The 12,568-nt window shown below is 43.6% G+C and overlaps 2 protein-coding genes across 3 annotated transcripts in view; one reads left to right on the forward strand and one right to left on the reverse strand.

The window, feature by feature from the left end:
- The window catches only part of LOC134669501 (tyrosine-protein kinase CSK), a 63,307-nt gene extending 56,200 nt beyond the window's left edge, over nucleotides 1-7,107 (forward strand). The window contains exons 9-16 of the mRNA XM_063527090.1: nucleotides 242-355; nucleotides 1,500-1,620; nucleotides 1,836-2,001; nucleotides 2,630-2,791; nucleotides 5,428-5,644; nucleotides 6,013-6,099; nucleotides 6,223-6,408; nucleotides 6,861-7,107. Of these exons, the coding sequence (XP_063383160.1) occupies nucleotides 242-355; nucleotides 1,500-1,620; nucleotides 1,836-2,001; nucleotides 2,630-2,791; nucleotides 5,428-5,644; nucleotides 6,013-6,099; nucleotides 6,223-6,408; nucleotides 6,861-6,896 (1,089 nt within the window). The 3' untranslated portion in view covers nucleotides 6,897-7,107. The remainder of the gene's footprint in view (nucleotides 1-241; nucleotides 356-1,499; nucleotides 1,621-1,835; nucleotides 2,002-2,629; nucleotides 2,792-5,427; nucleotides 5,645-6,012; nucleotides 6,100-6,222; nucleotides 6,409-6,860) is intronic.
- Nucleotides 7,108-9,488: 2,381 nt separating this feature from the next.
- LOC134669502 (uncharacterized) lies at nucleotides 9,489-12,528 on the reverse strand. Of its 2 annotated transcripts, none has more exons than XM_063527092.1 (4): nucleotides 12,327-12,528; nucleotides 11,761-11,935; nucleotides 10,644-10,755; nucleotides 9,489-10,408 (listed from the first exon to the last, which is right to left on the reverse strand). In XM_063527092.1, exons 1-4 carry the CDS (start codon nucleotides 12,388-12,390, stop codon nucleotides 10,082-10,084), a joined length of 678 nt encoding a protein of 225 aa, XP_063383162.1. In that variant the 5' UTR covers nucleotides 12,391-12,528; the 3' UTR covers nucleotides 9,489-10,081. The 2 variants fall into 2 exon arrangements, with proteins under 2 accessions (XP_063383162.1, XP_063383161.1); XM_063527091.1 differs by having other exon boundaries at nucleotides 11,761-11,941.
- Nucleotides 12,529-12,568: the final 40 nt, after the last annotated feature.

Genomic DNA, 12,568 nt, shown 5'->3' on the forward strand with positions numbered 1-12,568 from the left:
CGTTTCGTTTTCTGCAAACGAATTCATCTTCGCTAAACTTGTGGGTTGAAGTATCACCTAGATTCCTAAAATTTTAAAATTAATTTATTTCTAATATTATCATATCATCCAACAACATGTTTACATCTATCTTTTAATCTCACAGTATATTTCTAATGCGATATTTAAAATCATTATTATTTATATTTCATCTAACTGCCAAAGCAGAAACTAGAATGCTTATCTTTTATATTGTCTACAGCACTACCTAAAAGACGCCGACGGGCTGTGCACGAAGTTAGTGCGGTGCCTGCCCAAAGCGGCCCCCAACGGCGCCAGCAACCCGCTGCAGCCTCCCTACCCGCCGCATCCACAGGTATATAAATATAATAAGTTTTTGGCAAAAATTTCATTTTTGGTACAAGCTTTTATCGCTCACTGTACCTTTCTTACGACAGACAACTAATACTCATCGGGACATTTCTACAAACCCCTAACATAATTAGGTTACGTTGTTTCATCACAGAGTTCCTATGGCCACCTCCTGTCTCCATCATCAGATCAGCTCGATAGTACCATAATATTGCATTGTCATCCGATTTGCACATGCATGCAAAATTTCAGGTCAATCGGAAACCGGGAAGTGGATCAAATTTAACTTGCAAGATTTGATTACACACAGACAGACAGACAACGTTCAGGTGAAACTAAATAAAAGCTTGTAAAAATATAAATATTATAGGACAATTTTACACAGATCAATCTAGTCCCACGGTAAGCTCAATAAGGCTTGTGTTGTGGGTACTAGAGGACGATGTATATAATATATAATTATATGTAAATACTTATATACATAGAACATCCATAACTGTGATAAACACACAAATAAATGCCCTTATCAGGATTCGAACCCGGGACCTCCTGCTTCGTAGAATCATCCAGTATAGTAGAATACACAGCGCTCGAATTTGAACTTTAATACTATCGCGATTCAGTTGCTTATTAAACAGCATTGTTGCTTTGCCACGCGCCAAAGTTGGAAACTCGGGCTCGTCATAAAAGAAACGGCTTTTGTTTGACAGATTAGGGTCTTGGGCGTAAAAATCATTTGAGAAAACTCATACTATATTGAAACTGCTTTTAAATCCCAGATATTAAAACAAGTTGCTTCGACAAGTCTTGGGTCATTTATACAGAGAGCTTAATTAAAAAATTTGAAGTTTAATTTAAAAAATTGTATGCAACTGTGCGTGGTCGCTTTTGCAACCCCAAATGCGTTCATGGCTGTACTGATACGTGTACCGGTATAAATTGAGACATATCGGGTGCGCACTTGACAGGTGAGGATTACACTGCCGCTGAAATAAATTGCGGTTGGGATATAAACGGTAGTCAGCATTGATCCTTTCGACAAATCTCTTGTCCCGCTGCGTACCTCACTCATTTACGCGGCTTTTCTTGAAAACGTAGCTACCTACGCGCTAGAGTCCCAGTAGTAACGTAACGTGTATCCCCTGCAGCAGCCGCCGCCGTACCCGCCGACGCCGCCGGTGCCGGCGCCGGCGCACTTCGCGCCCACGTACGCGCAGCAACAACCCCCGGCGCAGGACACCGTCGACGCTGCCAAGTTCCTAGACGCACGTTAGTATTCACATAACTCAGTTTCTGGAAGTTTCCTTAATATTCCATCTACCAGGGTTTCATTAACATCATCAACGAAAAAAATCTTCAGGGGTCTCTGTTTAATTTATGTACTTAGAAGTAAAAAAGGGAACTACTGTCTGTATTGGTAACGTTACCCTGCCATAACGCTACGCCCCACTATTTAATTGTTTAACCTTTCATAAAATATCCAGGCTGGATAATCAACGAGCGCGACCTGGAGATCCGCGAGAACATCGGCAAGGGCGAGTTCGGGGACGTGATGCTGGGCATCCTCAACGGGAACCTCAAGGTGGCCGTCAAGATCCTCAAGGACCGCGAGGCGGCCAGCAAGTTCCGTGCTGAAGCCTCCGTCATGGCGTGAGTACTTGTCGCATGACACAGTGACCTGGAGACCCGCGAGAACATCGGCAAGGGCGAGTTCGGGGACGTGATGCTCGGCATCCTCAACGGCAACCTCAAGGTGGCCGTCAAGATCCTCAAGGACCGCGAGGCGGCCAGCAAGTTCCGTGCTGAGGCCTCCGTCATGGCGTGAGTACTTGTTGCATAAACAATATAAACACGTTGATGGGGTTGGCCGGTCGATGGTCTTTTACTGATCGCGCAAAGGTTCCTCCTGTCGAAAAGTGTTAAATTCTTGTGATCCATTGTGACATGGCGTTCAGGAGCATTCCACGGATCGTCTATAACTATTTGTCACAGAAAAAGAATTCTCGTTTGTACGGGACAACTGTAGACAATTTCATGGAATACTGCTTCACATTCGTGCTGCCCGTAAGCCAAAAGGCGTATCGTTCGTCGTTATAAATTGATTGCTCATGAATTTTGGCTTCAGTGAATGAGACTTTTGGTCTTAAGAAACTCATGTCCAGAAGAGGATTGCCCTGGACTGACGACGATCTTTAGTGGTTTTTGTAGCCGATATCCTTGCAACATGACATATGCTTCCTATAAGATCATTTTAATAAATTATATTTTGTGTGTCCAGGTCCCTAAAGCACGAGAACCTGGTGCGGCTACTGGGGCTGGTGTTCAGCTCGTCGGGAACCTGCCTGGTGACGGAGCACTGCGCGCAGGGCTCGCTGCTCGACTACCTGCGTAGCCGCGGCCGCCATTACGTCACGCAGCGGGACCAGATCAACTTCGCCTAGTGAGTTCACAGTACCATCTCTACATATTTGAAGGATAAGGTTATCTACTGGGGCTGATGTTCAGCTCGTCGGGAACCTGCCTGGTGACACGGAGCACTGCGCGCAGGGCTCGCTGCTCGACTACCTGCGCAGCCGCGGCCGCCATTACGTCACGTAGCGGGACCAGATCAACTTCGCCTAGTGAGTTCACTCTGCCATCTCTACTGATATGAAGGATAAGGTTATCTACTGGGGCTGGTGTTCAGCTCGTCGGGAACCTGCCTGGTGACGGAGCACTGCGCGCAGGGCTCGCTGCTCGACTACCTGCGCAGCCGCGGCCGCCATTACTTCACGCAGCGGGACCAGATCAACTTCGCCTAGTGAATTCACTCTGCCATCTCTACTGATGTGAAGGATAAGGTTATCTACTGGGGCTGGTGTTCAGCTCGTCGGGAACCTGCCTGGTGACGGAGCACTGCGCGCAGGGCTCGCTGCTCGACTACCTGCGCAGCCGCGGCCGCCAATACGTCACGCAGCGGGACCAGATCAACTTCGCCTAGTGAGATCACAGTACCATATATACATATTTGAAGGATAAGGTTATCTGAGTAGCAGGCATCAGCTTTGCGAGATTATGCGCGTGAATGGATATGATAGTGGTTGCCCCGGAGATATTGCACGGCGACGCAATAATTAAGTTCGCCGTTCAGCGCGCTAACCAGATACACGGCTCAAGTATCTAGCTTGCCGTACCGCGTCGTCTGCATTAGACGACATGCAGACGTGCGAGGGATCGACCGACGGATGTCGCGTTGTGACAGTGGTATATCGCCCGTCTGGCGATGCGGAGCTACCCGCTATTGTCAAGGGCGTTTTTAAATGTCTAGATTTAAAACTTCGGTTAACGACGCGATTCGGGAAGTGAATTAGAGATTAACTAGATACGATACAGTAAAAATATGTGACGTCCCATGGGTAAAGGTACCTTATCTCGGTTGGCGCTTACGCTATTATTAACGCTGCTCCAATATTATTGCTGCGCTATGTGACGTAAGCGGCAGCCGCCATAAGGTACCTTTTTCCAACGTCACATATCTTAATTTATCATATCTAGTGAATCTCTAATTCATTTCCCGAATCGCGGCACCAGACGCCATAAAGTACCTTTTGCAGTGGAACGACACATATCTTTACTCTACTCGGGTGCGTTGCAATGCGCGGCCGGAAGCGGTCGTGCCGTAGTGCACTGCACGAATTTTAAAATTCGCGAACCGCGCGGCAATAGCCGCTGCCTGCTTACCCGCTATGACTTCACCACAAGTCGTAGTCAACGAGTTGTTGGCATTTATTCAAAATGCCACCGTGACTTTGGATGAGACCAGCATCGTGCAGATCTGCAAGTCCAGCTTCCAGGAGGAGGACATATGTAGTGGCAAGGCGCTGCTCTACCAGACGCTCGGCAAAGCCGACGAAATGCCATCACGACGAAGAGATGGAGGCGTGAAGAGTCTACGGGACATCATCTCGGTGTTCAAGGGGACCGATTCATCAAACATGCCCTCTTTCGTGGCGAAGGACCTACATCGGCTACCTGTCGTCTCGTTGGACCATGTTGACGTTTCCAGGCTGCTAAAGGATATAATTTTCCTGAAGGACAGTCTGGCTGAAATGCAGGCTAAGTTGGAGGTATCGAACAATACCATCAGTGAATTACGTTCTGAATTAGCGTTAATACGTAGTGCTAGTTCGGAATGTAGGTCAGATAACTCTAGCATAGCCGTGTGTCACGTTGCGCGGAATGCGTCCATCGGCGGTTTCGAGTCCGCGAATTTGGATGCGTCGGCGATTGCTGAGCAGGCGACCGCTGACCCGCGCCCCGCCGCCCGCCCGTCTACGTCACCGGAGACGCGCACGTCACGCGAGAGTACGTTGACCCCAAAACGTTCCTACGCTGCCACTGCCGCTAAGCCGCCTGCTTTGTCCAAGTCTAAGCAGCGGCCGAAGAAAGGGGTGCAGAGCCTTCGTGAACCTGTTCACAAGGATCGGTCACAGCTGACTCTAAAAGAGTCCGGATGCGACAGAGATGGCTTCAAGAAGGTGGAGAGGAGAAAGAAGTCAGCTCGTCCGAATCAGTGCGGTACCGCACCGACTGGACCTAACCATTTGCTGCGTCCTGCAACACCGACGACGCTGCTGTATGTGTCCCGATTACACTACCTTACGAAGGTCGAGGAGATCGTGAAGTATGTACGAGCCAAGTCCGGATTCATCCTGAGGGTCGTGAAGTTGGAATCTCGACACAATGTGAATTTTAATTCTTTTGTGCTGAGCGTTCCGACTGAACATCTAGCGACCTTCACCAAGGAGGAGTTTTGGCCGAAGGGTGTCAAGTTCCGGCGGTTCCGCGGCCGGCTCCCTGACACTGCGGGGTTGCGAACTGCATCGCAGCCATAATTGTGTTTTTAGTTTTAAGATATATTTTGTATTAATATGTATGCTAGTTTTAAGGTATTTATCTATGGGCCAATAGTTGCCTGAAAATAAATGTTTTCATTCATTCATTCATTTACTATTTCATATCTAGTGAGTCTCTAATTCATTTCCCGAATCGGGCCGTAAGTCTTGTTTGTATAAGAATGATGATTGTGTGTTGCAGCGACACGTGCTGCGGCATGGAGTACCTGGAGCGGCAGCGCGTGGTGCACCGCGACCTGGCGGCGCGCAACGTGCTCATCAGCGCGGAGGGGAGCGCCAAGGTGGCGGACTTCGGCCTCGCGCGCACCGACCAGGCCACCGACGACCCCGCCGACCAGCTGCGCCTGCAGGCCAAGCTGCCCATCAAGTGGACCGCCCCAGAGGCGCTCAAGTACAACGTACGTATTCACCATTCAGGAAACAACCACTCACTTACTGGGCTGCATGAAAATTTCGGTGGCCGAGCCAAGGGCTCCGTGTGTTCCTATGATAAGGATATTATAGATATGACGGCACTAGCTATATCGGGCTTTTGAATTCCTGTTTTATTCTAGTTTCTAGTGTGATATAATATAGAAATATTTTTTAAATCATTTATTTACATACGTATCAGTATTGCGATACAGCAGGGAAATGCCGCCAGCATCTTTGGTACAACGCCTTAGGGGCCTATTTTATATTTAAGCTAGTTATTAATTTCGTTTAGTTGTACCACTGTATATATATTGTATATAGAAATATTGATTTATATTTTATATTGTTTCAGAAATTTTCAAATAAGTCTGACATGTGGAGTTTCGGTATCCTGCTCTGGGAGATCTACTCGTTTGGAAGGGTGCCATATCCTAGAATTGTAAGTTTTTTTTATAACAAACGTACCGGACCGTATAGTATTGATATTTGTTATGTTGAAGTTCCATAGCGTATGTGTTGTGGGAGGAGAGGTAGTATAAGTTTATGTTGGTTGTGTTCGCAGCCGCTGGCGGAGGTGGTGCGGCACGTGGAGCGCGGGTACCGCATGGAGGCGCCGGAGGGCTGCCCGGCGGGCCCGTACGACGTCATGCGCGGCGCGTGGCACGCCGACCCCGCGCAGCGCCCCACCTTCGCCGCCACGCGCCGCACGCTCGCCGCCATCCGCGACCAGGCGCTAGCGCAGGACCATGTCCAGCCCCACCCGGTCAGTCTACTATACTACGCTAGGAGAATCACTATTCAAGCGTTTCAACCGCCCTAGTTTTGTGGACGCAATTTTGGCGAATTGGCTATAGCAGCGATCGGCAACCTTTTAGCAGCCGAGGGCCACATAGCAGTTAACGAAGTGGACGCGGGCCGCACTTTGTTAATACATATTTATGACTTTATCAGACATTGTCATTTGTCAATATTACATACAACATAGCCAGGGAGGTTCGCGGGCCGCTGGTTGCCGACCGCTAGGCTATAGTATAGATTTTGATGGCATTGCCAGTTCTTTTATAGAGAGCGATCCCATACTTCTACCAGATAAACGGAATGGGCATCAAACTATTGCCATTTCTACAATAAAGTATCCACTTTATTTGGTCATTTCTGTCCATATATTATACTAACATTGAATTATTTGTTCACAGTGAGCGGCGCGGACGGCCGAGGGCGCTAGGAAAGATATAACTTAGACTCTACATCCATTCTCACACAGGATTAGGTAAAGTGCTGTGAAGTTGCAAAATGTATTTTAAAAGTAACCTATAGTTAAGTACTAAATTATTTTGATATTATGTTTAAAGACACTTCCTCATGGAGTATTTCTAATCTAGTTTAGGTAGCGTGTAAAATTGGTGTGTAATTGAGGGAAAATTGACCGAGTTTAGTATTATGTGTACTATTGTTTTTTATCCTTATTTGAGGCCTAAATGCGTAACGAATTATTACGGTAAATATTCCACCCATTATGGACCGCGTTCGGTTGTTTGTCGGTACTATGCTACTGTCTAGTCAAATAAAGTTTGTAATAGTGTTTGTATCATAATTATAATTTCCACAGTAAACCGATAAGACGACTGATAACGTTATAGCGAGAAACTACTGCATGCACTTAAACTATACACCTTGTTGTACAGTCAGCAGCAGAAGTTGCTAAGCGGGCCAGGAGTTCAAAATGATCTTGACACGACTTTATTGTTAAGAGAATAAGAGCGTGTCAAGGTAATTTTGAACACCTCGCCCGCTAGCCAACTTCTGCTGTCAACTGTATGCGCAAAAATGCAGGAGTTATGTATTTTTCGGAAGATTTAATAGCTACAAAATGATTAATTCTTATAATATATAATGTAACCCAGTGATGAGTGTAGATCCATTAGTGTTTAGTTTTTCTGATGATTTTACACAATTAGCTAATTCGGTAAAGTGCAGTTTAACCCTTTTCCAGACCGCACCAAGCTACAAGGTTTTCCCAAAAAATTCGAATATATTCCAATTAATCCAGCTTTGATGTCTCATTTTAAAGGAAGTCACATTTCCCGAAAGTGCAATTTAATTTGAATTTTAAATCCGAATGCTAAAGTTGAAATTCTTTTGGCGCGTGTGGTCGATATATCGTACTATGCCTGGAAAAGGGTTAAAGTGAGAATACACTTGAGACCGAAGCGCTGCTTAACTACTGTATGCAGTTTAGAAAATGTGCGTTAGTGATTAATTGTAATGTAATGCATTGATTTGCACTTTGTCTAGTAGCTTGGTAAGATAATGCTTTAGTGATAAAGCGAAAAGTTGCAGCGGCCAACTTTCAGGTTGTGCTATTATAAAATTGATAGTATATGTACACAAAAGGTTGATTTTGCGATGTATGAGATGAATGTAATAGAGTTATATTGATTATGAGATAAATTAAACGGTGTATTGTCCACGATTTTGAATCTCATGTAGAGTGCTGTCAGTTTATAACTAAAGGGATAGCTTGTGATATGTTTTATGTAATAATTAGGGCATACTGAAAATTCCTGGACAGGCCTGCCTGAGAAAAAATAAGTCGCCTCATATATGAGAATACAGATACTTTCAGTATGGCCCACATAATGTCTAAGCTGGTGCATGTCTATTACGAATCCACCCGAACGCCAGTTTTAATGTTTGCAGTGGCCATATTATATTATGTACATATGAGTGTGATTACATTGGAACTATAATGGATTATTCAATGTATTTCCATTTTGAATTCGTTTCCGCGGCTAACCTTCTGAAAATATGGCAAATCTTTTTTCATATATTTTAGATAAATAAATGCTAAAGCGAATAACGTGGGGAAAAATATTGTAGGTGTAGTTTTGTCTACCACGACTTCATACAATGCGGAAACTAGGTGGTCAAGTGCTTATAGTTACTACACCCCATATGGCGACCTAAAACGCCATATATTTCTGCGGGCAAACTAACTTCTACATAATTTTTTATCCACTTTATCCGTTTAGTATTCTTTTAGGCAAATATTTATTCAGTTTCTGGGATGAGACAACAATTATTTTCAAAGTATATGTTGACTGTGATTAGCCACTCGCTGCACAAACTGCATCACAATATCGCATTTAGCTGCACCCGCACTGAAATAACATATGTCTATGTTTGCACCATTTATGCCTGGAAAGCGATGCATTTATTTATGTTTTCTCATCAAACTGAAAGCATGAAAAACTGCAGCTCATCTATTTAAACTTTCATTATGCAATACTAGTTTTAAGTGTTAAATTGTTTATTACGATTTATTATTTATGACGCCTTTGAAAATTGAGGGACGGTCGGCAGAAGAGTTTTTTTCTACCAAAGTATATTCTATGTATTTTGAAAGAAAACGTGAACTATGTTCCCGCTAGCTAGAGTCTTCCTTTAACGGTAATTATTATAATTTCTCGTACAAGTGCACTAGTCTAAATGGTTATTTCGTTGTAAGCCTAAGGCACAGACAAAACATCCTCCAGACTGAGCATAGTCGCGCTACCCTCTCTGCCACGCATACGGTAGTTTTACTCCGAGTCGAAAGTGTCTTTGTGTGATGTCCGTGTCTTTGAACGGACCAATCACGGCACGGGACTCGCTCACTTCGTCCCGCGCACCCCCGCATTTTTGGCATCATCGGTTGCATGAAATAATTGCTCTAAACTCGGTCTAGAGGATTCCTGGTCTATGGCCTAAGGACTGCCGTGGTCTTCGTGTTGTATATTGTTTCCGTGTGCATTACGTATTTGAACATAAGAGAATACAAATCTCAAGTTGTTTTTATTACTGTACTTTTATTTTCACTGTAAATACATAATGTTAAGGGATAAAGTATATGTATAATAACAGAATATAAATTCACTCAACATCCTCTGTCATTTTAATGTCCCATCCATTAATCGGTATACCTGCGCCAAAATCATCTGCCCTTTGAAGCGGCAGTGTTATCTTCAAATATCTTCGTGCCGCCAACCATAAAAGTAAGGCTAGGGAAGTTTGAATCGTTGTTTTTAATTTTGTTTGAAAGTATTAAGAGACAAAAGAAGTGCTACTTTGTTTCATTTATGAGTTGAAATTCCATTGAATCTACAGTATTGTTATGCCATTTAGGGTTCTTGCTAAATTGGGAATTCTATAGTGTAAGTATTGAACAACCAATTTAGCTAGGACCCTAAATGGCGCAGCAGTCGCGGAGCGTGATGGTACATTGGGCGGTACGAAACCATCTCGCACTTGTACGCCGCTGTTATTAATATATAATTTGGTTTTTATTACCCCATGGGACAGATTACTTCGACGGAGGTATAGTTGTCGCATAAACGGCCCGAGGCATTATATAGCATAATCGGGCGTAGCACTGCTGGGGTTTAATTCGACTTATCAGATGTATAGCGCGTCACATTGCACTTACATTTACAATTATCACAGTGCTTATCATATTTTATACTGTCCGAGCTGAACCGAACTTTGTTAACTTTTTTATGGCACGAGCATGTGGATTTGTCTTCATCTTTGCCGTCTATGGACATATCGCTGCAGCGGGTTTCAGGATTGCTTGGCATGCAGGTGCAACTTCTGCAGGATCCGCCGGAATCTGCTTGGGTTTCGACAGTTTGCCGCGGGTACCAGAAGTTGTGCGGCGGTTGGCTGAAGCAGTGCAAGTCTGTTGATGACGTCGCTTGGTCACTGTGGAACTGCAAATAATTATTATACGTACCTACCGACATTTATAGTTAAGAGTCACTGCTTACTACACAACAAATCCCTACGTGAATGCTAAAATGTCTTAAGATCTTGAACCGCTAACGGACATTTAAGATATAAGAAATATATGAAAAGTGGAAAAATTCTATGTCATGGTAAGTATTTTAAATTATTTTGGAAGTCACAGATAAAGAATTAAAGATATAATAAAAATAGTCTACTAACTTGGAACTGAGGTTTTGATATTTCTTCGTTTACTGCATTATTTTTTAGAAAGATGTTGCTGACTTGTGTAGTGTCTCGGTAATTCGGCACGAACGGCTGAGGCGCTGCAAAACTATTATTATACACATGTAATACAAAAATGATTAGCACTCGGCTGCAAAACTATGTGGCTACTTTATGAATCAATTCAATTCGTAATGTGTTCATGCAAATTTGCACTCGCTGTACGCCAATATCAGTCGACAACTAAAATGTAACAAGCGTATAGGGCTTATAACTGCCATAAAAATGTACATTTGGTGACCCAGGAGACCGTAACCACGCAACTAGGGACAAAAATTTGATGTACACTTAAGAGCCCCCGTCAGTTTTCGGACCGATAATTTTTGTTTGTGCGCGTACCTATATCTGAGCGGCTACCGCGAAAACCGAAATTCGCAAATTGCGGGGATCTTTCTCTTTTACTCCAACGAAGGCGTAATTAGAGTAGACAGAGAAAAATCCCCACAATTTGCGAACTTCGATTTTCGCGGTTATAGCGCGCCCAAGTACACCCCGCGGCCCGACATTGTGGATGTATTAGGCACCTAGGTACATCGATATCGGATAGGACAATGTGAAAACACTTAAGTACGCTACGTATTTGTGATTTCATGTACATATATGTTTATTTTTTATATCAAATTCTATAAAGTTATGTACTCACTGAGTATAATTGCATGAATTCTATAGTAATTTAAATTGTATTTTTCTTACTTACTCGTAATGCATGTTAATTATAAGATGTAATAATGTTTTGAAAAGATGTGTCCCGCCGAGTTTGTTGCCGGTCCCATATTGGGATACCCTCCTCCAATTGAGGGGGATTTAAATCTTCTCGGGGCAGAGGTGTACGGTTGGAGCCGGTAAAGGTTTATTTGACGTTCATAAGCGCATTGTAATATGCCTACTTGAATAAACTATTTTTTATCTTATCTTTATCTTATCTTACATCAATCAGCGTGGAACTAAGTACCACAAATATGTAATATCATAATTAAGTGCGCTATATTATGTTTACAGTGTAACGCCATCTATTGGCATTTCTGAACTTCTAGATGTCGCCCCAAATACTTACAGATTAGGAATAGTACGTATGAACCAAGCTGAAAGTGCTGGGACGGGGCCCCACTGGTTGAAGCAGGTACTCCGCGAGACGGGTATGAAGTACAGTTGAAGTGTCCCGTCGGGCAGCGTCAGCGAGGTCACGTCGCCCTCGCCTACTATTTGCAAGCGGGGGAACACTGGTGGCGCTGAAACTGCCATATTCAGCACTAATGGACTTGGTAGACAGGTTTTTTAGATAAATCCGACACAATTGTTAAAACAATAAAAATTTGTGAAGTTATGTATATTGTAACTAGATAGGTGCCATATAGGATCGGTATGACAAGCTCTCCGACTGTTTAATTATAGGATGGTTTGGCTTGATCTAAGTCACATTCGAATCGGATACAACGACAGCAACCTAGAGTTTGTGTGGAAAGAGAAGAGTCGTGGAATATATGGGGCCCAATACATATCGCGATTCTTCTCTTTCCGAACAGACTAATCGTTTCTACCTACTAATTCAGCTGCACGCTTAATAAGTACACACATCAGCTTTATAAAGGCACGTATAGTAGTGGTATGAGAGATGCTTACTTGGTGTGTAAGAAAAGTTAGCCTCGTTATTCGGACATCCGTTATACGGTGAATAGTATTGCATCTTGAAACCTAGGGCACCGGTTTGTTCATCTTATGGGGTATGTTAGAGGGCTTGATTATTTTTGGTGTTTTGTCCCCATTTTTATATAAATGTTTTGATTGTAGACATATCTAGGCCGATATGTTATCTGTCAATGTCACAGTTAACATATAACTATGACATTAATAAGATTTAAAAA

Source organism: Cydia fagiglandana, chromosome 12 (genome assembly GCF_963556715.1).
Source record: "Cydia fagiglandana chromosome 12, ilCydFagi1.1, whole genome shotgun sequence".
Classification (NCBI taxonomy): Eukaryota; Metazoa; Arthropoda; class Insecta; order Lepidoptera; family Tortricidae; genus Cydia; species Cydia fagiglandana.